The sequence below is a fragment of the Centroberyx gerrardi genome, chromosome 7 (genome assembly GCF_048128805.1).
Source record: "Centroberyx gerrardi isolate f3 chromosome 7, fCenGer3.hap1.cur.20231027, whole genome shotgun sequence".
NCBI lineage: Eukaryota > Metazoa > Chordata > Actinopteri > Beryciformes > Berycidae > Centroberyx > Centroberyx gerrardi.
In genome coordinates this window covers 13,155,780-13,181,843 of record NC_136003.1, presented here as the reverse complement: position 1 = coordinate 13,181,843, position 26,064 = coordinate 13,155,780, and the positions used below count along the sequence as shown (strand labels likewise).

The 26,064-nt window shown below is 45.5% G+C and overlaps 1 protein-coding gene across 1 annotated transcript; it reads right to left on the bottom strand.

Moving 5' to 3' along the window:
- nherf1b (NHERF family PDZ scaffold protein 1b) lies at positions 1-26,001 on the bottom strand. The gene is made up of 6 exons (XM_071911904.2): positions 25,079-26,001; positions 9,377-9,547; positions 7,177-7,330; positions 4,321-4,364; positions 2,226-2,345; positions 1-1,813 (listed from the first exon to the last, which is right to left on the bottom strand). Exons 1-6 carry the CDS (start codon positions 25,625-25,627, stop codon positions 1,667-1,669), a joined length of 1,185 nt encoding a protein of 394 aa, XP_071768005.2. The 5' UTR covers positions 25,628-26,001; the 3' UTR covers positions 1-1,666.
- Between the last annotated feature and the right edge of the window lie 63 nt (positions 26,002-26,064).

The window sequence follows — 26,064 nt, the reverse complement described above, 5'->3', positions numbered from 1 at the left end:
TGACCAAATGAAAGTAGATTACTGGTCATACTGTTTTAATGTAGGCAGCTTTTTGGGGGGTTTGTACAAGGGAACAAGGGAAATTTGCATTTGTTTTCACAATGTGAATATAAATCAACATAATGGGACAATGTTGTTGAGATGACCGATTTATTACAGTATAGAAATCGCATACTGCTTACACAAGCTACAAAACCTCTCCATATAATTCAATAATAGTCAATCATTTTGAAACTCATCACCGTTCTCAATACTGGACAAATGCACAAAATCTAGTGAAGCACAGACATTCGTTTAGACATACATGATATCAAAGTTACATACTTATGTTTTTAAGACATCTATAGAAATGTGTAAAAATCTCATAAAGCATTTTGCCAGTAGCAATAAAAATATTGAACACGCTAGAAATGTGAACAGAACAGCCATTTACAACGGTCATGATGGCAATGCTATAGTGTGGACGGTATAAGTTACTTACATATTTCACATTTAATCAAAGACTGGTGTGGAGAAAATGCACCAACTGAGCATCTATCCAGACAAAGCATGGATACAAAGCGGTTGGCATTGTAGTGACATACAGGGTCAAAGTTCAATTCACTTTCAATCAGTTCAGGGAGTGGATTTTTTGTCCAGTTTAAAAAAATATACAGTATGAAGGGTTTCATTCCAAAGCGCTATACATCCATTTTGCTATCTTAAAGTCATAAATCAATATTTCAAAAACGCAGATGATTATATTCTCAAAAATATAGCTATTTTATAATCAGAGGTCTTGGAATGACTTATGTGCTTTACTTTCATGCCAGAAACAATTTTGTAGAATAGGCAATGGTGGATATCATACTTTGGAATGAAAATATATTGCTCTAACATTCAATCTGTAAAGAAGTTAATGAGAATGGATGCTCTAGCCATATGAAGTCATTTTGAAATGGATGAACTGAAAGTGAATTGAACCCCGTCCTGAGTCAGATGTTCGATTGCTACAAACTGATAGATAACAAGGTAAACTAGAGCTAAGTGACGGACTGATTGTCAGGCTGGTTTAATGTGGCTGGTCCCATTGTCATTCTAATAGAAGACACTTTAATGTTAGTATGCACAAGACAGGAGGAGTGCGTCATTAAAACTAGCATGACGACCAACCGCTCCTTTCCACAGGCACCAGACTCTGGCCAGCAGGGACTGTCAGGGTCCACTGAGCACACACACACACACGCACGCACGCACGCACACACACGCACACACACACACACGCATACACGCACACATACGCACACATACGCACACACACTCACAAGTTTTTAATCTGGTCTAGTTCTCTTTCCAACGTTGGCATATGCGTCTTTCTTTGTTAGTAGCACATCATATATAGCATCTGGAATATAATAATACGAATATGAAAAATAATATGAATAAGAATACTATATTTTACAGTTTTGAATTTCTCTCTTGCCAATAGTTAAACTGATCTTTTAATGCGCAAATGAGTCATGAAAAATACGAGGCTTATAAAAACGTCTTCCCTCTGATGTCTATGTAAGTATCGCTACAATAAAAATGCATGCGTCTGTGTGTGTGAGTGTATGTGTGTGTGTGTGTGTGTGTGAGAGAGAGAGGGAGTGTATGTGTGTGTGTGTGTCAAGTGAGCTGAGGTGCCTTATAGGTTGCTGAAGAGTTCATTTTTCTTGGTCCAGTCCATGGGCGGGGCTCTCTTGTTGGAGCGTTTCTGGTGAGCGCGCTCCTTGACCTGCTGCAGGGTCAGGTTCAGGGCCGGGATGGCATCCGCGGTCACCTGCTCCGCCTCCTTAAGAGCGGAAAAGAGAGAGAAAAGATGGAACGAGAGAAAAAGAAATAGAGTTTTGTGTCTAATTGTTAAGTGCAATTCAGCAGGATCAGCAACAGGGTTCCTACACATTCATTTCAAAGTTCAACGCTTTTTCCAGACATTGATACATTTTGGTGTTCAATATACTATAATATGTGCTAATAGTGGGAGGACATTACGACTCTCAACTGTGTGAAATGACAGTGTCTCTATTACGATATAAAATATGTAGTCATGTGTGTACTGGAGCTGAACAACAGCTGTTCCCTGCCACACTTTTCCAGACGTTTTGTGTAATTTCAAAGCTGTTTGAGACGTGGAAATGATCAAGTTCATTTTCAGGCTTTTCAGATGCATGCGGGACCCAGTGAAACAGTGTTAAAGGACGCACCTCAGGAGGGGTGTTAGTGGTCGGGGTTATGAGCGAGGTGTTGGAGGAGGCGTTGGACGGAGACGGACTGACTGACAGCTTCGAGTCCCTCTCTGCCTCTTTGGCCACTCTGCCATTCACCTGGGAACAGAAACACCCGTCATTCGACACTCATTAACATCGCTTAATTACATTTGCTGACAGATTACAAATGATATTGATATGATAATGATAATAATGATAGACAGCAACGCTTAATTAGGATTGGCCTTGTCATGACACCAATGCTGAACTCTTCACAAATAAAACAGAGGATATAAAACAGAGCAGCAAGGGAGATACATTTCAACAAGTGTGAGTAGGGCTTTAAACTACAGTCTCTTTCTTTGCAGCCTTGGTGCAGTATCACACCTAACCACAGGGGGGCAGCCTTGCCTATGAGTTTGTCTTTCTCCTGTACTTCAGTCTATGTTAAACCGCCTGTTAAGTGACATCACCAACAGTTTAAACATTATCAAACATGACTTTTCCAGCACATAATTGGCTTAAAGGGCAACATGTTGGAAACAGCTTGTTCCTGCCCATTAAAACAGGTACAGCTGAACCTCATTTTGAACGTCTGAACCTCATTTTGCCTGGGAATGTGACTGGTGGAGGTGCAGTAATTACACATCACTTTGTTAAATAAGCACTTTTAAGAGTGTTTAGCAATTTGAATGTGATGACCAGGTCACAGCAGGAGGCCTTTAAGGTCCTGCAGGCTCAGTGGAAGCAGCTGCAGCTTAATGAACATAAGCCTGCTGGACCTGTTGGGCTCAAGGAATTAAAGGCGACTCCCCCTGTCCTCTGGTGACAGCATCTCTCACCTCAGAGACACCTTCTGTCCGACCTGCCGCCCCCCTCTCACCCCTTCAGACTTTTAACTAGTGTTACGCAACAAATGGAAAAAGTTGAACTTTTGCTGCTACATACACAGTCATTAGCTGATCAGAGGCTTGGATCAGGCTTCATTTTGCATATTTGGCAAAGCTCCCAAGCTGTAGGGAGCCGCAGCAGACACAGTAGTTTCTTTTAGTTTGTGTTCCGGTGTCTTCATACCGGTCTGAAGTTATCTTATCTTATCAACACTGATTTACATAAAGTCTCGTCTGTTCACCTGAAAACTATACACTCTGGTAACCTGAGAGACCCTTGAAAACAATGAGCATCCTTGTGATGCCACTGACAACAGCAAGGGCAGCTTTAGCATCTCTTTAGTGTCTTTAGTTTTTTAGAAAGCATATATTGTAGTCACACATACAACTCATACTTTTATAAGAGTATAAGTGTGTGTGTGTGTGTGTGTGTGTGTGTGTGTGTGCCTCTTACAGTAAGTGTTGGCCAGTCTGTCCCCTTGGGATTATGCCCAAATACTTCAGTAGGATTAACATGAAGCTTCAACTCAGTGTGTGGCTTCTAGCCTAAAACTATCCCCCAAAATCCCTGACCTTCTATATAAACTGTGGGTCAATTCACCTCATCTATTGGAAGATTTTTATTTTTAATAAACAGTCCATTCATGGCCGACCTTGGTCAAGTAGGTTCAAATAATTCAAAGCTAATGGAGTTGTAGCTGGGTGGGGTTTTCTACACAGCACCATACAATGAACGCCACAAAGTTTAGACAATCACAGGAAAGAGTCAGAAAGTCAATTCAGTACACTTTTCTGTGATTAATAACTCACTTTATGAGCATCTGAATTCTCTGATGTGGTAAACCCCACCCATCTGGTATGCCAAGCAGCTTAAACAAAGGCTAAGCATTATTTGCAAACACTGTTTGACCCTGGCCTGCTTGGTGGCAGTCTACGCCAAACTGGGAGTTGCAGAGTATCAAAGCGGGAGGCTGAACTATTATTGACCTCCGCTGTGCCAGGAAGGAGAGACTACACCAGTGAAGAGGGAAGCTGCCGCCGCGGGAGACCGACAGCTCTTCCCACACTTCCCCGGCTCGTCCCTGCCAGGATGTCTCTTAAGGATTTCAAAGCCAGATTGTAACTCAAATTATAATGTAGAGTGTGATTCTATCTCTCTGTCTCTCTCTCTCTGTGAGATATTTGCTATTGGTGAATCTTACCTTCTCCTCCATATCTCCATTAATGACAGGCTCAGGCAGTGGACCTGTAAGGAAAATAACACAATGATCAGTCATAGCCTCTACAAAAACAGTTGTCTTTCCAGTTAAAAGAAAACATGACTTCTGCCTTTGTATCTCTGCTTACAGTGCGGTAAGAAGGAACACACACACTTACAGATGAAGATGAAGATGAAGATGAAGAGAAGACCACGAACACACCAGCGCTCCTACTTACAAGTCTCCACGTTATCAATGCCCCAGGTATATCCTGTGTGCTCACCACTGAGCTTACTGTATCATGCTACAGTCCCACTTTGGGCCAGTCCGCTCCGCTGCAGCTCCTGAACCATCAGAGCAGAGAGCTCCACTCTGCTAGATCAAGAGTCTATCTGCAGCTCACCTTTCATTCCACCAACACCTACTCTATTACATAGCACAGGTATGTGCAGATCATCTATTATTCACACAGGGTTCATCTTCACTGAGATGTTCACTGACCCTGCTTAGCTGCTACTCCTGGTCCACTCTATATCTCAACCCCCCTGCTCCCGATTAATCCACAGGCCTTCTCACCTGCCTATCAAATAGCTGATGGAACGTTTCCCCCTAGGCTTTTGTCACAGAAATGCAGGACGTTTAGATTTCCAGAACAACATTTTACCACAGACAATACTTAAATCTCACTTCAACAGGTTCTCAGTGTACACTTGAGTCCATATAACCACAAACACAGCCAGGGGCCATTAGACGCCTGAGGTTCCCCATCATCAGAGAGGACGGACACATCCCTTACCTTCCATTCCTCTGATCCTCTACCTAGACGTGGAGCAGTCTGGACTGATGACCCGTTATTGCTGTAGATAGCAGTCGGTCCTTCAGTGCTAATCTGAGAGCCGAGTCCTGCTCAGGTCTTTGCTGTGTGTGTTTGTGCCCTGACTCTGAGAGGAGCCTCTCCAAGTCCCAATGCAGCTCCAGCTACAGGCTGAGAGGCCACTTGGAGCTAGCGCCTTGGAAACCAAACAAAGGTGCTGGCCAGCCTGGGCGGTGAGAGGGAGGCGGTGTGTGTGAGTGTGTGTGTGTGTGTGTGTTGAAGTTAAGAGTCAGAGCAGGCAGGTGCCCTCTGAGTGGGCAGCACATGAAGTGCAGGCAGTTACCTGGGCAACACCTCACTGGAATCTCTCCCCTGCAGGGCGTTTTTTTTAAATCCTGGATTGGAGGACCAGTGTGGAAATATGGGAGTTTATAACAGTCTGAGAAATCACATAAGATCCGCCTCTTGTTCAATGAAACTAATTCAGTGCGTCTTTAAACTTACCATCCTCCTTACAAACTTACCATGAGACAGGAGTAGGCCTATACAACACAGAACATGTCACCATATGCTCCATTACTAATAGAACTAATTAATTTACTAATAATCAACTGGGAGCCTTTCTGCCAATTCTTCCAAACCATCAAAGTTGCAATAAAATCTCAAAAATGCACAGCTGTCAACAAGAAAAATCCATTTCCTCTGTTCCTGAAATGTTTACTTTGCGGAACTACAAAGTTTCCGCAGGACACTGACAATACACTTAATACACACACTCAGTCTTCCTCTCTCACTCTGACTAACACCTCTGTCCCGGATACGGAGGGCAGCGTCTTGCCCCCATGCCCCGACTGTTGCCATGCCGACAGCTGGCAGCGCCATGTTTATAAGAGAGCTTGCGGGTGCAGAGTGGCACTCAGATGCCCGGCCAAGCTTTGAACACACACACCACCTGACTGAGGATCAGCAAGTGTTACTGTGGAAGCAGCTGGGATCTGAAGTGACGGGCCTCAAACACTGAAACCAAACCACAGACTAGGGCTCCCCCTGGGGACTCTCTGACGTATAACAGCTTTGCTAGTAGCAGGGTGGTGTAGGACAGTGGCTCTCAACCTTTTTGGCTTGTGACCCCTTAAAACGAAGCAATGCCTTCCCCTGTCACAGGCTATGCAGAGTGGTGAACAGTTCAGCCAAAGAATGAATTTCCATTTTTCCTTTTATTTTCTTTGTTTTATTTGATTATCAGAGGAGGTCTGGAGGCTGAAAACTGTTCAGTATATCACAAGAAAAAAAACAAAAATAAGACAAAAATCAGAAACATGATAATAAACTTGGATGCCAGAAACATGTTTTTTTTCCTATCATATAAATCATCTCGCGACCCCCCAAAATTATCTTGAGACCTCCTGGGAGGTCCCGACCCGCAGGTTGAGAAGAACTCGTGTGAGCCCACCCCTTTCCCTAATTGGATCAATAATGTATCTGATGTGTTATTGTTATTATTTGTGACTGGGAAATGACAATGCAAATTTACACTTGAGTGAGAAACAATACTATTATTCAATGGATGCAATCTGGCCCTTATCTATCTAATCTGGTCTATTTCTGTCTAAAAGATTAACTTTCTCCCCAGAGCATCAACATGAGGGGACAGCAAGATGATGAGCTCAGTGCCTCAGTCTGCCTCTGTCTGTCTGTGTTGCTTGGCAGAGACAGAGAAAGAAGGGAAAGGGAGATAGAGTGAGAGAAAAGAAGAGGAGAGAGAGGCAGAGCCAAGCAAACTGTGAAGACAGACTTTTAATCTGCTGCTGTTTACCAGCGGAGTGGAAATGAGAGGAGAACGAGGACAGCGAGGAGAGGGAGAGCGGAGACTTCTGAAGAGGGCTATAACAGAAACAGAGACTGTTGAAGGAGAATGGGACTGGAGTGAATCATTACGAGCTAATTGCGGTTGTTCGCTCGCCCCTCGCCAGACAATTGCGGTTCTCGCATGTCTGATGGTGATTGTGAAAGTGGTCTGTCTGTCTGTCTGTCTGTCATCTCACCGGTGATGTGGTCCAAGGCGGGGGCCACTCGGCACTTCTTGAAGAAGGCGTCTGTGTCCGGGTCCACCACCAGTAGACGGGCCTCATCCCCACCCGCTTTAATGACAGCCACTACTTCTGAATGCGTCTTGCCCTCCACCAGCACACCGTTCACCTGGAGAAAAGGAGAGAGCGAGGGAGAGAGAGAGAGAGAGAGTGTCTAGATTATGCCTTCTTGGAGCAGGACTACAAATCCTTCAACGTTAAATCAGCCACCGCTATTTTTTCTTCTTTGATTGTCTGTCATTGTTCCCACAGAGAAGTGAACAAACTGTTTATCACTGTCAGGATTCCTTTCTTAATATTATCACTTCGTCTGCCAGCAGTTCCAGGACGGGAAATCCTGTATGTCCACACACACACACACACACACACAGCTCTGTTGCTATGCCTGTCGAACAGTACTAGGTTACATAAGAATCTGCATAATATGCTTAATAGCTTACTCTCCCCGCTAATTTTCATTAAAACCTTTTGATTTCAGCTAGATCAACCATTATGACTCATGTTCACGTCTCACTTGGTATTTCATGGCGTCCCACTACGACAGCTGTGGGGGGCTTTAACACACAACTCACTGATATATCTCAGCATGTCAGGTGGCCCCCAGACCAGCTGAACATTCTGGGATAAAATCTCCATGGGAAAGCACGTGTGAAATGTCTGTAAGGGTGTGTGTGTGTGTGTGTGTGTGTGTGTGTGCGTGCGTATGTGTGTGTTTAGGTCATAGGGTGGACCTGCACGTCTAAGCCAGTCCCACAGAGGAAGCCGGACAATAGCGGCTCGGCCAGTAACAGCAGTAACAATGGCTGTCCGCTTCGCACAAAGCCCCGCTCCTCAGTGGGTGGTGAGGCTGCATGGGGCCCTCTGGGGGACTGGAAAGCCTTCTCCAGACGCCCATACAGACCCCGACTCAAGACTCTACAGCGCTTTCGCTCCCTCCGCTCTCTCTCCTTCCTCTCCCCGCTCTATCTCTCACTCCTCCAGCTCCTGCTCTTCTGATTCCTCCTCTTCATTTTTGTCTATTTCCTATACTGTGTCTCTCCTCTCTCCCCTCTTCTCTGTGCTCTCTCATGTCAGGCCACAAAGGTTAGTCATTCGCTCCCCAGAGACCGGACTGAGGGGAGGCGTACAGACTCCTAACCACACTGGCGGACACCCCTCCGCTCTGATTTGAATGTGTTATAATATTGGGCCGAATGAGTCAGCGATGCTCGTTCTTGCTTCTGCTTCTGCTGGCTCACTAAATAGTGGAAGTGTGGCCTAGAGGTCTGGAAAAACATTGTGGTTTTAATATCTATGACAGGACAATAAAAACAGGGAAATGAGGTCTGTGGTAGGCCTAGCAGTTGTACCAATGGAAACTCTGACCTCTAAGACATCACTCACATATGCATACACACCTCTCTTCAAGCCAGTCTATACTGGAAGGAGGTGGGCACAGCAGACCACAGACCAGGGACAAAGCTGATTATTCCAGTCTGAGTTTGCTCCCAGCGACAGTTACGGACCCTCGTGTCCCCCGGGGGATTTAGGACCCCACACACTGGCTGTTAGTTCATCTCACATTCCTCTTAACTACACACTTAACCTTGTTAAAAGACTCGACCACTTCTGAAGGTCTGAGCAGAGCATGTACCCGACCTGGGTCAAATACTAACTCAAATGTTTCAGGCTGCTGGAGGCACCAGATGGGTGGGGTTTACTTCAGCAGGGTGAGGTGGGCTGTCAGTTACAGAAGAGTACGTTAACTTCATTTTCAATTGCTTTCCTGTGATTGTCTACACTTTCTGACACACATTGCATTGTCTGTGAGGCAAACCCCACCCTTCTGGCACTCCAGACAAATTGAAACAAACACTCTTATTTGCAACTACTATTTGACATAGCTCTACCACAAGGATACAGTGCTTATCAGAGACAAATTATCCCATAGATGAATTATTTGCAAATATTGTATGACCCAGGCCTGAAATGTATTCTATAAAGAATACATCAGACATCAATTTTGGTTCCTTTTTTACAAGGAGAGTGTTTCTAATGGAAAAATCAAGTCGGTAAGAGCGGTAAGTCAGCTGATCTCTTGATCAGCTGACTTACCGCTCTTACCAAAAGAATTTCCGCGCTGCCACTGTGCCAGCATTGACCTTAATTCAGGTACCTGCACTATCCTGTCCTTGGACTGGAGGCCTGCCCTCTCTGCTGGAGAGTCGTCGTCCACAGCTCTGATGTACTGGCCGGGCCGCGCCCTCTCGCTGTGCAGGTTGAAGCCATATCCGTTGGGCCCTCGCCGGATCACACAGAGACGTGGCCGCAGTCCAGTGCACACCTCCTGGGAGAGGACACAGAGAAAAAACAGATGTGTTAATACAGTGTTCTGTATGTGACGTGGATCAATACATCGGCTCATTAGCTCGTGACAAATACCTCAACCATGGGTCTCTGTTCTGGAAGAACTAGAGGCACAAAGACAATGGAGAGCTCCAGAGAATCGTTGACCATGAATATGCAGCCTAGGTTGAACATGCAGACACAGACACAGTGGGTCCCTGCATGCTGGTGTGTTGTGCAGGATGTGGACAGTAAGGGCCTTTAACAATCATGAGTGAACCAGCGCCGTTTCACACGTGACACCAGTTTCTCCCCAGGAAGGAAGAGGGTCTCGGAGGAGAATGGAAGCATGTGATTGGAGAGGGGAAGGTTGGCAGGAGGCGCTGCTCTGGCCTAAGGAAGGGACCGGTTCCGGTGTGGTCCGCGGCTCCGAGCAGGACAATGGAAGCTGGGCGGTGACCTCTGACCGGCTCCCTGTCTCTGTCCCGTCCCGCACTGCTCTGGGATGGCAGGAAGAGTTAGAGCTGTATTGTCATCCAGGAAAAAACTCTACCTCAGTCCCAGAACCTCCCTTCCGCTGTATGGATGAAGCAGTTTCTTAATTTAGCGAAGGGAGCTTTAATGGCTGGGTCATCAAAGTGGTCGAAACATTCTGTGCGGAGCTAAATACGGGAGTTACACAGTGCAGGAGACAGCAAGGAGGCATGGTCATGATAATGAGTGTCACTCTGACCCAATCTGACCTGATACTCCCAACACATTAGAGCGGCTGTGTGCTTAGCTCTGTGATCCCGCCCTTGGTCAACTGAATGGTCTAAAACAATGAATGACTCACTTTCTACATAAAATACAGGCAGTAGGCTGATCGGTTAAATCAATCATCATCAATGGACATATATCGACTGTAAACACTATAATAAAAAAGGCAGTCCAACTTGACCATTCTCACACACAAAAGCATACAACCCTACACTGCCAATGAGTGATCCTCATTTACTGTATTATGTAAGCTGATTGTATTCATGTGAGTGTAATCAGGCAGTTCTACACAGAAGCAGTCAGCTGGGTGTTGCCTCCCTCATCGTCACTTTGTCTCAGACAGGAAAATGCCTTTTGTTGAAACAGCAGCCCCCCGACTCTCTCCACCACTAACCTCTCCCTCACTCAGTATGGCATCTGGAGTTTCCTGGAGGCTCAACGTCCTGTTTTCAGGAATGACAGAAGCAAGGCAAAGATATCTTTTCCCCTCATCCACCCTCAAACCTTCAAACCAAGTCAAGTTGATGCAATCTTTGAGAAAACCCTGGTCATTGCCATGTATAGTATGATGAAGTAGATGTGGCGGTTATTAAAGCTACACTAGGCAACTTTGCACACTGGCGGCTCCGAATAGCAGCAAGCTGTAACTGTTTGAAAATTTTCAAATTGGGAAAAGTTGGCAAAAGTGGGAAAGAGGGCGGGGGGGTCTATATCCGACACAAGGATTTAATTTGGGAAAATAGGGCAACTCTCAGGGACTCAATTAGTGGGGATGGGACACTCTTCTTTATTGCAGACCCTCTTAGTGATTTAGGCGGGTAAGACAGGTGCATTTTTACACAAACATCTTGCCTAGTGCAGCTTTAAATTCCGGTCACCTTGTCAGAGGCCTTTGAGTTTTTTTGCAAAGCTATTTTGTCTAAACCGCTTAAACACAAATCATAATGGGAAATACAAAGAGCGTGGCACACACCTCTTGATGATATGATGCAAAAAATGTAACAGCAGGTTTGCTAATCATCACAGAACATCAACGTAGAGTGCTGTTGACCGGCCCATCTTTCCCAGTCAAGAGCCCTGCGGGACAGAGCTGGACGCGGCTAAGAGGCCGCTGAGCAGCAGGAGTGTGTGCACATCGTTCACTCTGCTGATCAGGCACGCTCCTGATAAGAGCCCTACACAGTTTGATCATACTGGCAACTGATTATACAAAAACGGTTGTCTTTGATTACTCATCCTTAGCCTTTTCGAGTGTTACGCCCAAACACACAAAATGTAACACAACCCTGATTATCGATTGTTTTAAGTATGAAAAACACATTCAAAACCATGACACAATATAGACTACACAGACAAACAGCAAAGCAGCCCTTCCCAGCTTCCCTCTCAGTTAACTACTGAGCTGATGCAGGATTCAATTAGCTCTGAGTGTTTCTTATTACTGCCCTTCCCTCCTCCAGAACCCTGGAATTAACTAACGAAGCCAGTCACAGCGGTTTCTCTGCCTCCTGCCTTTGCTGTGTAATGGCAGAGTTACTGCATCATTTGCATGGAGGCTGACGCTCACCACAGAAGAGATTACAAGGTATTTTCCCTTTGTAATCAACAAAACCCATACAGGAACTGAGGCAACCCTTATTGATTAAAAATAAAAAAAATTTGGGGTCATTATAACAATATGCTGTTCAACAATCGGCTGCTGTATTGCACAGAGCTTCCAGAGTAAGCTATGATAAATAATTATCCAGTTAAGCATGTGATGAAAATTGTAAAATAACAGGCCTGTTCTCCCTTGAAACAATGAATGCCACGTTCAAGTTTGTGAGACGAGGCAGTAACACAGAGTCCCATCAACATTCAGTGAAGCCTTGCCATCAGTATCACTGACTCTCAGCTGCTGTGGCCAACGTTAGGCGTCCCTGCACAGGCAGAGGGTCAGAGGGACTCTGGCAGGGACAACAGAGGAGGGTTTGTGTCAGAGAGGAGTGGAGCGGGGAGGAATCTCCATGCGGGTATGAAATCTGTGGAATCTGCTGAACACACACAAACCAAGGCCTTCTCCAAGGAGGAGAACCAAGGAGGACACCGTGATTCACTCCTACTACTTGTCCGATGTGTGTGTGTGTGTGTGTGTGTGTGTGCACATGTGTGTGTGTGTGCATGCATGTGTGCGTGCGTGTGTCTATATCGCGCATATTGCATATAAACATTACTCATGTATTTGCATGCTGCATTGATGCCAGTAAAAACAACAACAAAAACAACAGAAGTCCTCCACAGCACCAGAACAGAAAGCGGATCAGTACAATTGTCAGTTACAATGAGCTGCAGATAGCCTTGGGCACATCAAAGGGACAGCCACAGAACATTCAAAGGACATACTGTATGTTTACACACTGATATCATAACTCTGAAAGCATACATAACTCTGTATGCAATCAGTTGAGGCCGGGGGGGGGGGGGCAAAATGACACACAGTCCTATCTGCGGTCTAGTGACACACAAACCTCCATTTACACCGAGACTACAACCAAATATTTGCTTCAGACAGGCTATTAGTAGGGATATTTGTATATTTCCCCAGACTCTTTATTTTGTTTAGAGTGCTTCCCAGACCCTAAAGCTGGTTATCAGTGCATAATATGTTTAGGATGGAAAACACAGGAAAGTGCATCTACTTCTGCATACACACACATACCCCAATGCATCTAATTTAGGACAGTATCACCTCGCCTGTGTGAAGGAACCCCTCTTACTTGGGGCTCACGACAGTTTTCCCCCTTCTTCCCTGGCCTCAGGTGACAGGAGGTTACCACGAACCAACAACCAAATCTGGTATCTGGTTCCTTCGGTCAGTTACTCTTCCCCCCGACATCTCTGTCTTACGTAACATCCCCACTATCGATACTGCTGCCTGATAGTATCAAAGAGAGAGATTTCGATTGTGTGAACTGATCTCCTTGGCCCAGAAAAGCACCGACAGAGAGCGAGTGTAGCTTTTCAAGATGAACACACTCTCTCGGTGACACAAACTTTCCCTTTGAGGAGGGAAGTGCAGCACAGGAACTGTTGACACATCTTCCCTCAATATGCTTCCCTCTGTGCTAGCTCAACTTCCTGACTTAAAAGAGAAATCAATATACAATACGACACGCACACACATACGCACAAACGCACGCGCAAAGTCCTGGAAACAGAGGCGTTCATGACAGTTAACATGGAAAGGGTGAAGTATCTGAAAAAAAGCCATTTTCCTCACTCCAGCTTGAAGAGAATGAGATCACCGTGTGTCCTAACTGTATCTGGCACCTACTAAATGAAGCCAGGCGTCAACGAGCCACTCCAAAATGCTGATTAGCAGGACCACAGGGCAAATCTGACAGGGGGATCTGTGCTGTTTTATGGTTAAGAGGATTGCGGGGGAACACACAGGCGCGCACACTCTCCACTGATCTCCCAACATGAGCGTAAGCCATGAGATGCAGCGCGGGGTCTGCTGAGAGAGAGCAGTGCAGGCTCATCCCCTCTAAAGCTGAGACTTACTGTAAGACACGGGCTGAATGGAGGCAGGTAGGGAGGGAGAGGAGGAATGGAGATTTGAGCAAGGACAAACCTGCAAGCACATGTATCTTAACATGGTCATTAGCTTTGGATACCAATTTCATTACTGTTTCATTACTTTTACCAATAATATTACTGTGATATTAGTCCCATACTTCTGCTGCTGTAGATAGGGGCTGGACGGAGGGGAGGAAGGAGGGAAAGAGGGAGGAAAGGATAGTTAGGTGGCAAACCCTGTAGAGGTACGACAAGGAGATCTTGACAAAACAGCTGAGTTTACAGATGATTTGGTTTCTGCCATGTGAGAAGAACCATTGCATCATTACTGTCTTAACCACCTTAAGCCAGAGACAGACCACAACATGAGGCAAAGTCACACTTTTCTGTCAGCAGAGAGACTTATTTGTACCAACTTAACTACATTCTAAGGCAAGGATGCTAATGTCTGCTACTTTCATATGATATATTCCATTAGTTTCCAAAGTTCAGCTTTCAACTTTTTCTCAGGGTATCCACATTTTCTAAATAATTATTCTTATGGTCCAAAACTGATTTTACAGCCTATTGTGTAGAGCTAATTTAGCAAAATGTACCCTGTTTTAGACTAGTAACTTCTAACTTCTAACTAAAGAGTAGTTTTTATTTATGTTGCACAGATTTCGGAAGGCTTTGGCAACTAAAAATAGGCACTTGCTTTGAATACTAATTACAATTTCAGGACCCATTTTATATTGCCGTAACACAATTCTGAGTCCCGTGACTGTCTTGACAGTTTCTCTATCTTCCTCTCTCTTTTTTAAGATACAGACGTTATAGGTGCCCCACCCAGAGGCTGATGTAACCCTATTTTAGGCATGATTCTGGCTCTCCTCAGGAAGCAGTGTTAAGCAGGAGATAAGATACCAAGGCCTCCAACGCAGCTGCAACACCTCAAACCACATATACGGGGAATTGTTCATGTTCCTGCTGAAGATATAACTCTAAACAAATGAAGTGTTGCATTCCAAAATGCTATATACCCATTGTTGGAAAACCTTTGCTTCCTGAAATGTAACAGACAGATCATTCTAGCTTCAAAAACAGTTATTTTGTAACCAAAGGTCCTAGTTGACTGAAAACTTTTACATTAAGCTAAAAAGTCCTCATGCCAGAAACATTTTTCCCTGTAGGTATAATTCAAATAGTGGATATCTCATTTTGGAATGACACTCAAACTTAACGGACCATCTAACAAGAGATCAGATTGGCAACTACTACTGTATATGTACTGCAGCAAACCAAAACAGCAAAGATTCCAATGAAGAAGTGACAAAAAATATACAAAAAGCAAAAGTACATCATACTCAGGAAAGCATGGATACTTTCTACAAAGGTTGTGTGTCCTAATTACAACACAATGCTCTTGTCAGATTACTAATTCTCATTTTAGACCAGTGAAACAGACACAAATGAACCCCCATATAAAAGTTTTCAAATTTTAGTATAACATCGTCATTACTTCCGTTCACACAACTATTCCTGCCCCTTCAGTGAGGCGGGAGTCTCTCTGTTCTTGTTTTCCACTGAGGTACCAACAGGTAAGCGATTGATAGCTAGATTGATTGATTTACATTTTCTAAACCCTCCCAGGGGGGATAAAAGCATCCAGCAAGCTCCATAATAACCATCCATCATGTTAATCACCCTCTGACTCAGCCGTTGGTGATTTGCATCAGCCAGGCTCTCCTGCTGATTCAGTTTGACAGAGAAGTGCTGTGGCTGCAAGCGATTCAGTCACTGGCACGGAAAAATCGGCCTGTGTGTACGCACGTGCATGTGTGTGTGTGTGTGTGTGTGTGTATGTGAGTGTGTGTGATGCCAGAGGCTGCAGCTCTGCCACTCAGCCTGCCAGTTGCTTCATATTTTCCCCATGCTAGGCCAGGGGACTGATGTGTAACTACAGGCCTTATAATGGAGCGCATATAGAGGACATCTATTACTGTAGGCGCGTGTCATTCCAGCACAGCTCCAGGTCTCTGACTCAACTATTCTTTTTTTGGACATACCCAGGAAATAAAACATGATCGCATGCTGAAGTTTCCTACTGGAGTACATTTTTATATGATTATGTAAATACCTCACTGCCGTCCTGTTAGGCCATTGATATATTTCAAATGTTTTTTTCTATCCAAACTACGGAAGAGTATTAGGGTCATTATAGGTGACTTTTTTTTTTTACCACAGTCGGGGAAACTAAAAAATGTGCGAGAAAAAACTCATAAATTTGCGGGAAAAAACTCACAAATTTCTGACTTCAATCTCAGAATTTCAGAGTTTTTTCTCAGAATAGCCCCCTCCCCCCGGCTGCGGTAAAAAAAAAAAAAATCTCTTCTGTACTAAACTGCTGCTTTCTGCCACTGATAATATCCACAGGCCTCGTTCTGCTCTGCCACGCGCCCTGCGCATCATCAACTGAAACCTGTCACAGCTGGGCTCTGCATGCAGATATGTCACCTAATACAGTGTCTCTTTCATCTCTCCCATCACTCTGTGTGTCTCTCTCCCTCTCTCTCTCTCCGCCGCTCACTTCCTCCCTCCTGTTGTTCTAGTAAGAGAGAGGGCAGCTCTCCCGTGAGTTGGGGCCTCTTTGATCAGCATAAAGAATAACCACTGAAGTGACACGCTGCCAGGCACCATGGTTACTCAGTGAAATATGACAAATCCTTGGCCTCCCAGTCCTTGTGATTGTCATGTGTAATTGTCGACAGAGATTAAAAAAAAACCCTTTAAAGCCCAGAGGACAGACCTAATAAATGTTTGATGATCTAGCTCGTATAAACCAGGTTCTGTTCTGCCCTCCTGTACGTTGCTGAGTGTTCGGAGCGCACCACTCTCTCAGGCGGGGTGGGGGTGTTGGATTTCAGAGTAGACCATTGAACCAGCTGCGAGGCAGGCGGAGGGGGAACAAAGCACCCTACTGTCCCCCCCTTCCATTTGAGGATGGGACGTACTGGGTCTACAATAGACACTAAAGAAAAGTTCTGTGGTTCCCGTTACAATAGAGTCTTTAGGGGGAAGGTCTGAAAATAGAAAACCGATGTCAGTCATCACAGTGGGGATGCAGATGCTGATAAGACTAAACGGAGGGGTCTTGATTACCAGAGAGGCCTATAGCAGACTCTGGAATACCTTTGGAAATAGAGCCAGCAGGTTCTGCTGTCCATCTTCAGCTTGTCCATCCCTCCAGCCATCTGTTTTTATCAGTGTTGCGTTAGACCAGACCAGCGCTGGCCACCGGTCTTGTCCAATCACAGACTGGCACTGAGGCGTCAACAGAGTTTATCTCCCCGACCAGTCTTCCTGTCCCTCACCCTCCACCCCTGCTGAGCCGAAGCCCGCATCGGATCAACAAACTGCTCTCAAACACTCACAGAAGGCATCTCTCTCGCTCTCTCTCTCATACACACACACACACACACACACACACACACACACACACACACACACACACACACCAAACCAGGGGTATGAGGAAATGCAATAAGAGACAGAGGGAAAGGAAAAAGAAGAGCGGAAAAGGACCTCATTGTCATATATATGTAACATCAAATAGATGTGACAAAATGCTGTGGTCACACTGAACACTGCAAACATTTTACACAACAGCTGCTCCTTTTACAGCCAGTATTTCCTGTATCTGAATCTCTTTCATCTTTTCAGTCAGGGACCTACAGTACATGAGAAATTCAGTCTCACTCACATAGCCTACTGCTACTCTAATGCAGGGATGACCAGAAGTAGCCCCGCTATTCATTTTGGGTCTTGGTCTATAATTTAAAAGAAAATTCCACCCTCAGATACTCTTTCACTGCAATATATCATCAATCTGTGATGTTCAGTGCATTCAAGTTATTTTGTGATGAAGTGTTGCAATTAACTTTTTTATTGTGTCCATATTCCATCCACCTACCTCGTCTACTTCTACTTCAGTTAGTGATTTCCTAAATTTCCCAGAATGACTTTCGACAACCTCCAGTGAACTCACCTGGACCTTTTTCCTGCAGCCGCTGGTTTTACGCATAGCTGGAGAGAGCAATATCAATAGTGATGGTGACAGTAACGACAGGAGAGCAAGAGTTACCAATTGAGAAAAAGGGAGAGCTGTGCCCCTTACTCAAAATGCAACATGTGGTGTGGCTGTGTTGCAATATCGACTATTGATGCTACTGTCAGTGGAGAAACTGGTATCTCTTCTCCTCTATGATAGATTTCTCCTGATGTGATTGTTGAGCAAAATGGTGAATCTAGAAAGAAGCTCTTTGATTCTGAGAGACTGACATCAAACCCTGATGTTTACAGTTGATGTTTTTAGATAGTTGTAATTTTCTCCTATTAAACTCCATTGTAGCTGTGCTGCCAATATCTCGACATGACGTCACATCATTTACATATCATGGGAATAAGAAAAATATACCACCAAACAACCAAATGGACACAGAAATGCAAAGTACATCACCAATAGCTGGTTTTGAACAGTGTTAAAGTGCTTTAGAGTGGATTTCAGATTACGCTGGTATTAATTAACGTGTGGAGCCAGTAGTGCAACCACTCAGTGTGAACAGGCACATCGACAAAGTACATTCATTTGCTCTGTCTCGGTCATACGCCATGTATGGCGTCTCTGTCTTGGGCGGTGGACGCTAGTCAGAGGGCGGCGGGGGGTGAGTCTATTTCAGGGCGAGCAGAGAGTCATTTCCCCCCCTCCGCCCCTGGCAGGGCGCGGCCCTCCGGCTCATTGTCAGGCAGGGGTGGCGAACCTTTAGGAGAAAGGAATGGGAAATGGAATGTGGCATTGTAGCTGTCTCCGTCCAGCATCCCATGGGGCCCTCCCACTGCTGGCCCATTCCCCGGGTCCCAATCACCAACCCCCCCCCCCCACCCTGGGTTTAGGGTTGAGCTTCCACCCTCCCTGCTTCTCCCCCTGACCTGGGCCAGAGTGGCCTTGGCTGTGCGGACGGAGAGACAGTGGTGCTGCTGTTTGGGACTGGCGTCACTAATGCCACTAAAAAGCTTCAATCAGGGAGAGCTAAACTTTGCGCGGCAAGACACACACACACAAACAGCTACTCTAATAAAGGCTTTTAGACTTTAAGAGAAGCCTAGTGTGTGTAGAGTGTATGTAAATGTCTGGTGGTTGCTACTTTGCAGGAACGCAGTCCCAACCAAAGGGAGAGAATCTGGCCGCTGCCTGTGGCTCTTAGACTGGTCAAACCGGGTTACGTAACAAACTTGAAATTGTACTTTTGGCTTCTTGTAAACAAATGGGCAGAGGGAAACATCTTACACACATAAAGCCATGAATCTTTGAGTTGAAACACAATGAAGCCTGACACTCTCTCCGCAGCCCTCCACCCCGTCTTGTCATGTGGACCATTTCCTTTGGAACACACAGCTCAACAAAGAGGAGGGAAGGGAAGGGTGACTCCCAAACCTTCTTACATGCACGCACACACACACACACACCAACACATGCTCACAGAAAACAAATATACATGCAAACATATGAAGCCCAAACACATGAACAAATGTCAAACAACGGTGTGAGCCTAGTCAAGCCATTATGGAACGAATCATACAGTATATCTGATCCTGTCACACACACAATAACATGAAGTCCATTAGCTACCTAAAGAGAACCTGAACAATACCATAGGCTTTGCAACACAGATTCAATTCATTTTACTGTTTACTTTGAAACATGATTTAGTTTCTGTTACCTGAATGACCTGCTGCTTTAACCAGTATCTGTTACCTTTTATTGTATTATACAGTATATTCCATTTTCAGTTGGTGCTCTTACAGTAGGGGTTCAGTGTCTTGCTCAAAGGCACATCTACAGGATAAATAAATCCTACCAGACACCTAGTATATCGTGACAGCAACAAAACTTCAGCTGCAGGGACTCTCCCTGGTCAGGAGGGTGAGAAGAGGATCAAGAGGAGGAGGAGGAGGAAGGGGGGTGTCTGGCTGATTTTGTACCTCCACCAACAACAATGACAGGAAACCAGCATAAGCGTTCTGGGGTCTGTGCGCTGGCCTGGCCGAGGCAAGGCCAAGATTCCCACAGACAGCAGCAACCAGCTAGAAACTCTGTACTGACCATCTTGGCTCAAAAGCTTATTTACTGTAGGTGGGGCCATTCTGTCACTAATACATGACAAATGATCATCAAAAGATGACTTTTATTCTATTAATAGCATAATATTATCCACAGGCTATTCCAGAAGACATGACATCGATTGTCAACGGATGAGGACTTGCTAAGGCTAAACGTCAACATTTTAACACTCAACACTGTAAAATCTCAAGCAAAGTTTGTGACAAGCAGACATTGAGAATTGCATGGTGCAAGTACACCCATTGATTTGGCTTGAAATACATAATTACATCCCACTGAATACGTTATAACCCACTAGATAAATAACCAAACCCCGAGTCAAATCATTCCTGCAGAATGCTTGGTAAAGGGCTGCAGCTGTAGCAAGGAAGACTTACATCAGATCCTGTGTGTTAGTAAATGTCTCGACTATAGAAAAACATGCTTAACTTCAGGGCTTGCTGCAGGCTACAGACATACTGACCTAACTGTTTAAGTGCGGTTTGTGTTCGCTAGCAGCTGATGCATGGCTAGCACATAAAACCAATTAAAAAAGCTATTGTCGACCCATGCACCAAAGGCCATACAGCGGAGGGTAGACTCATTTAGAGTCAATCCTCCCACACAACAGCCAAAGTGGGATTTGCTTAGGGAAACATATTATGCCATGCAGTTAAAACAACCCTCCTTCTATGGAAAGGCAATGGGGGACAAAAAGCCAAGCGTCTGCGGTAAAAGCAGTGGAGGTTTCATGCTCTTTAATAAGCAGCTTTAATATGAATGGGCAGATTAGAGGCTCTGTATCCGACAGACAGAGGAGAGAGAGAGAGAAGTGACAACTGACTGGAAGACATAAAATCTCCAATTATTATTAGGTACTTTGGCTGCTAGCTAGGTGCTGTAAAATCATATATAGAGACACATATACAGACGAATACAGAGAGGCTTACACATACACACACATATACACATAAACACTTGTCTACATAGCAGATCTCATCTAGTCGCAGTCAATTTCATCTGACACAAGAGCCTTTCCCCTCCTGTAATTAGTGCTTAAAGACAGCCTTACGTAAGCAGCTAGCAGTCATTCAGGAAGACTCCCAAGTCCCAAAACCCAGCGCTCAGAGCCTCACACCCTCACGAGCTCCCACTGGAATCTCAATGAATCACTGAAGTGACTCTTCCTCGCAAGAAAAACAGAGGCAAGAGCAGCAGCGAAGGGAAAGAGAGTTAGAGTATATTAGGTAAATACAGCTGTTGAAAATAAATAAACTTAGAGGGTTTCATCCCAAAATTATGTTTATGTTATGAAAAATTGAGACCCACTCTTGCAAAATGTTTGCCGGCCTGATGATAAAAGATGACTATGGAATGTTATTGAAGAACCGAACTTAAGACCTTTGCTTAGAAAATAGTAATATTTTAGAGGATCTAATCAGTGGTATTGTTGAAACAATAATCAACAAACATAAGGGAACAATTAGTTTCCAAAAGAGGTATATAGCATTTTGGCATAAAGTCTTCCACCTGGATGTTCCACAGCCAACTCAAACATGGCTGCATAAAAAATCCAACAAACTCAATAAAACAGCACATATCAAGAGGAAAGTCACAAACGTAAACTTGATCTCACAGGACTTTCTCTGGACGATGTGATGGATCTCAATCTGTAAAACGAGCTTGCTAATATGAGCTGGAGCAATAGAGAGTCACTTACAGAGAGCATCCAATCCATCCCTACTTCACTGCGCTGAACAATGGGAGGGTCAAATTGTTACTGCCTGGTAAACAGAAAATGACCTTTGGAACCAGCGATGTGTTTTTGAATGGTTTATTCCACAGTGACGAGTCAAACGCTCCTATTTTTACCCAGGCCTTCCTCCGTGCACACCTCCATTTTTGACCTTCATCAAGGCTCATTCCAGTTTTTTTCACACCTCCCCGGCACTCTCTCACTTCGCCTACCGTCATCCTCACACATACATACACACTCCACATGGACTGCACACACGACATCAGCGTAACCATGGCAACCTTGAGCGAGGCTCCTTGGTTTCCGGAGAGGGCGTTTCTCTTCGAACCCTCTTTTGTGTTGCTTCAAAGACGAGGCCAGACAGGCAGCGTACGGACGTCAGTGTGACTGCTAAACCAACAGTGTGTGTGTCTTCCAAGGCTGTACGTGTGTGTGTTGCTGTTGTGCTGTGTGCATGCTCGTGTGTGCGCGCGTGTGTGTGTCATTGGCTGGGCCACAGGGCCCGGGCACAGGAATGCCGGACAGGATGTAGGCAGAAAATTCCAGAAACAGTGGAGTTGGAGCAAAACACGCCCTGAGGTGCTTCTGACTGGAACACAGAGAGAGAAACAGTAGACTCTAAATGTGACTTACTGTATCCCAAGAGTCCAATTTACACATTCACTACTCTACTGTGTCTTCTGTCCCTAAGTAATTTGCTTAGCGGGGCCAAGAAATCTTACACAGGTCTTTGTATACATTGTGCAGCGATATAAAACGTAACCTCGCATTACATCTGAAAGGGTCACTGCATTGCCTGATATATATTGGATTCTCATTTTTCCATCTGTATATCGAATTCTGGGCGATTGTGAAAATGAGAATCGGAGCGGTGAGAATGAGTTTGTTAGGAGTGCTGTTGTTTGTTTCGACGCCACCCTCCTCTGGGTTGCGTGCCAGTGTGAATTGTACTGCCACAGCTCCATTAGGCCATCTGTGAGAGGTCGAGAGTAAACACAGGAACAATCGCTGTATATTCCTAAAACACACAACATAACCCAGGGTGTTTCGCAGCAGTGCTCGAGTGCTGTTCACCAACGTAGCGTGGGGTCTTGCTATTTTCACTTGAAAACAAATTTCTCTTTCTCGTCTACATACCAGAAACATAATTCTTGAGGCACTGCATGTTCTGGATATGTGAAAGCTGTAATTACAAAGTTATTATAAAAAAGGCTGTAAGGGTGTAATGAGTACCCAAAACCTTTGACATATGTCTAAGTCTTTGCTCAGTAGAGCTCCAGGAGTGACACTCTGATATTTCGAGTGACGAAACTGGACATTTGTGCTTTGCTTTGAACGCCCGGGTTCATATGAGGACAGAGAGCTTGCAGATAGACAAGCAATCTCAGTATCCTCCTTCATTCTGAATACATTTCACTTTACCTTCAAATTCACAGAATAAAAGTTAGATGTCCCGACCTCCCATTTTGCTGTGTGGGTTAGGGTTGGAGCGTTGTTAAAATGTTTCTGGATGTGCTGTTGTGGAAGAATCAGCAAAATGTATACTGAACAGCAGCACCAGTGGACATCCTTGTAAACGGATATATCAGTACTATTTTCATGTGGAACTGCTTAATTTGGGGCTTGTTGGACAACAATTAGATTATAAGTACATACATGAGCCAGTATGTCTGCCCGTCACATGAGTGGGTACGTCCGGTCTGAGCTGGACAGCACATGGACGCTCAGACTGTTTAGACACCTTGTGAAAGGCTCTCTGACCGCTACAGTATAACATAAAAACACAAACAAGACAGAGGGGGAAACACAGCCTGTTCCATGGCCGGAAAGGAACCAGAGAGAGAGAGAGAGAAAGAGAGAGAGAGTGTTGTTGTGTAAGAGTGAGACAGAAAGGGAAAGACAGAGAAAAGAGAGAGAGAGCAAGGCAGAGTTTTTGCTTGTCATTGCACATATGATGAAATGCCGGGCACTATAGCCTTTACTCCCACCTAGAATAAACCACCAAGGAGAAGAGTCGGACGGAGACAGAAACAGCCTCGGGGGTAAACATCCAGGACACAGCGAGGGGCACAGATGTTCCGGACTGGAGCGACTCTCCTCTCCTCAAGTGCTTTTTAATGAACCCTGGTCCTGAGCAAGTTCTCAGCCAGGCAGGCCGCGCGGACCGAGATAATAACAGAGGGATTTTCAGACACTCTGGTTGGGAGCAGCAACAAGTGGCCGCTGCGGAGCGAGAATGTGCCCATAATGTTTTTTACAGACAGCTGATGTTCATCAGAGATCAAAGGTCTGAGAACATAATTGAGCGGGTATCGTTTTGGGGAAGAGATTTAAGAAAGACACCAAACCATTTCCTGTTGTTGTTTGTTGTGGCACGTTGAGCAATGTAAAACATTTGTTATCGTTCTTTTCTTTTCAACACAAAGCCATCCTGCCATTTCTTTCTCAGATGTTAAATGTCTGTGTCCTTTGTACTAGTGTGCAGCGTTGTGCACAGATAGCCATTATTACTGGCTTAATGCTTAAGGCTTAACATTAGAAATAGCGGTGGCGTCACTATAATAACAGAGATTTTCTTAGGCTGCTGTTAAAAACAGAACAGTAGCCTCACATTCTCAGAGCCTGAACAGGCGGTCGGTCCTTGAGCCAGCAGAGCAGGCCAATATTGTAAGACGGTTGCATGAAAACACAGATGTATACAGTTTTATATCAAATATGCTGTGTAATTCAAAAGCCCCTACATAGTAATCATATAACCAGTGGTTCCAGAGGAGTGAGAGGGAGCAAGAGGGAGAGAAAGCGAGCTGGAGAGAGATAGAGAGAGCATGACAGACAGAGAGACAGAGGGGTCCCAGTCCGGTTCTGTCTCTGTTTACTTGATCCCCAGGCTGAACCAGGTTGTTTGTCCTTTCCTCTGTAGCCCTCACCCACTACAAATGTCCGGCCAACTGACTCGCCTACAGCCTGACAGCTCTGCCAAGACCCCTACAACAAGGACCATGTGGGTGCAGCTGCCCATATTAATGATGTTATTGACACAGAGCACCTATTCTTCCTGGGACATGATACACTCTCCAATAATGCTTTCAGTTAGGTCACTTACTGTCATTACTAGACAAGCGTGCATTGAAGGCAGACACTCAAATCTAATTTATGTTGAGAAGCAAACTGTAGCTAGAATATCTGAATTGTAAACGACTAGTGACTTGAGCGCGCAGACGCATAAAGAAACTACTGTTGAAGTTTTCAGGCCTGCTCTCAGCCCAAACTGACCCAGAAAGTGACACTTTATCTGTCGGTTCACACTCTGCTGAACTCACCTTCTCGGAGCTCATGCTCAGCTTCTTCTCTACGTGGCCGTGGATTTCCCCGTTGCTGTCCGGGACCGGCGTGGACTCCCTCGGTGTCCCGTCCTCCTTCTCCTCCTCCACCTCCTCCTCCACCACCACCTCCTCCACCTCCACCTCCCTCTCCTCCGCCGGGGCATGCCGCTCATCCCCGTTGTCCGACCCTTCGTCCAGCGGTAGCGGGACCCCCTCCGTCACATACTCTCTGAGACACTTCATGCCGTGTTTCTTCAGCAGCTGCTCGGTGTCCGGGTCGACCACGATGAGCTCCAGCCGGCCCGCGGTGGCTCGTATCCGGGACACGACCTGCTGGTGGCTCTCGGTCTCCACGTCCTCCCCGTTCACAAACACCAGCCGGTCCCCCGCGCGCAGCCCCGAGGTTTCGGCCGGGCTGTCGGGCTCGACTAACCGTATAAACTGCCCGGTCTTACCTTTCTCCCCGTGGAGGTGGAAGCCGTAGCCGTTGTCCCCCTTCTCCAACACGCACAACCTGGGGCGGAGATACTGGCTTTTGCTCGGCATTGTACGGGCTAAACTGGCGGCGCTTTCCCTCGCCCTGCTGCTCAACCTGTTGCTCGCGCACAGTAGAAATGACTAGAAACCTGTTCGGGATGCTGCTGCTGAGGAAGTGGGGGGTGTGTGAATGAGTGTGGTACCCCTTAAAAAAAAAAAAGCAACCTCCGCCCTCCTGGGGAACTAGTCCGTGGGAATGGTGGTGGTTAGTTTTTGTCCAACTCCCTGCACTCGTTCCTCACTTTAAAAAAAAAAACTTCTGCCGCTTTAGTTGGTTCTCACACCTCCGATAATCCTGGCCGCTCTCTGTCTCTCTTCCAGGAAAAACTGTGTCCAATCCACGTCCCGACCCGGACTGAGGCGCCAGAGGCTGAAGTTGATACTCCAGTCGCTTTCCTTTGAGGGTGCGACAGAGTAGAAAAGCCACTCAGGAAGAGGGAGGGAGG

Coding starts and splice junctions, on each gene's coding strand:
- nherf1b (XM_071911904.2), bottom strand. CDS start 25,627: ATGCCGAGCAAAAGCCAGTATCTCCGCCCCAGGTTGTGCGTGTTGGAG. Junction 7,331..9,376: donor CCAAGGACAGGATAGTGCAG/GTACCTGAATTA, acceptor CCTTTTCTCCAG/GTGAACGGTGTGCTGGTGGA. Junction 2,346..4,320: donor ATGGAGATATGGAGGAGAAG/GTAAGATTCACC, acceptor TTCTGTTCCCAG/GTGAATGGCAGAGTGGCCAA.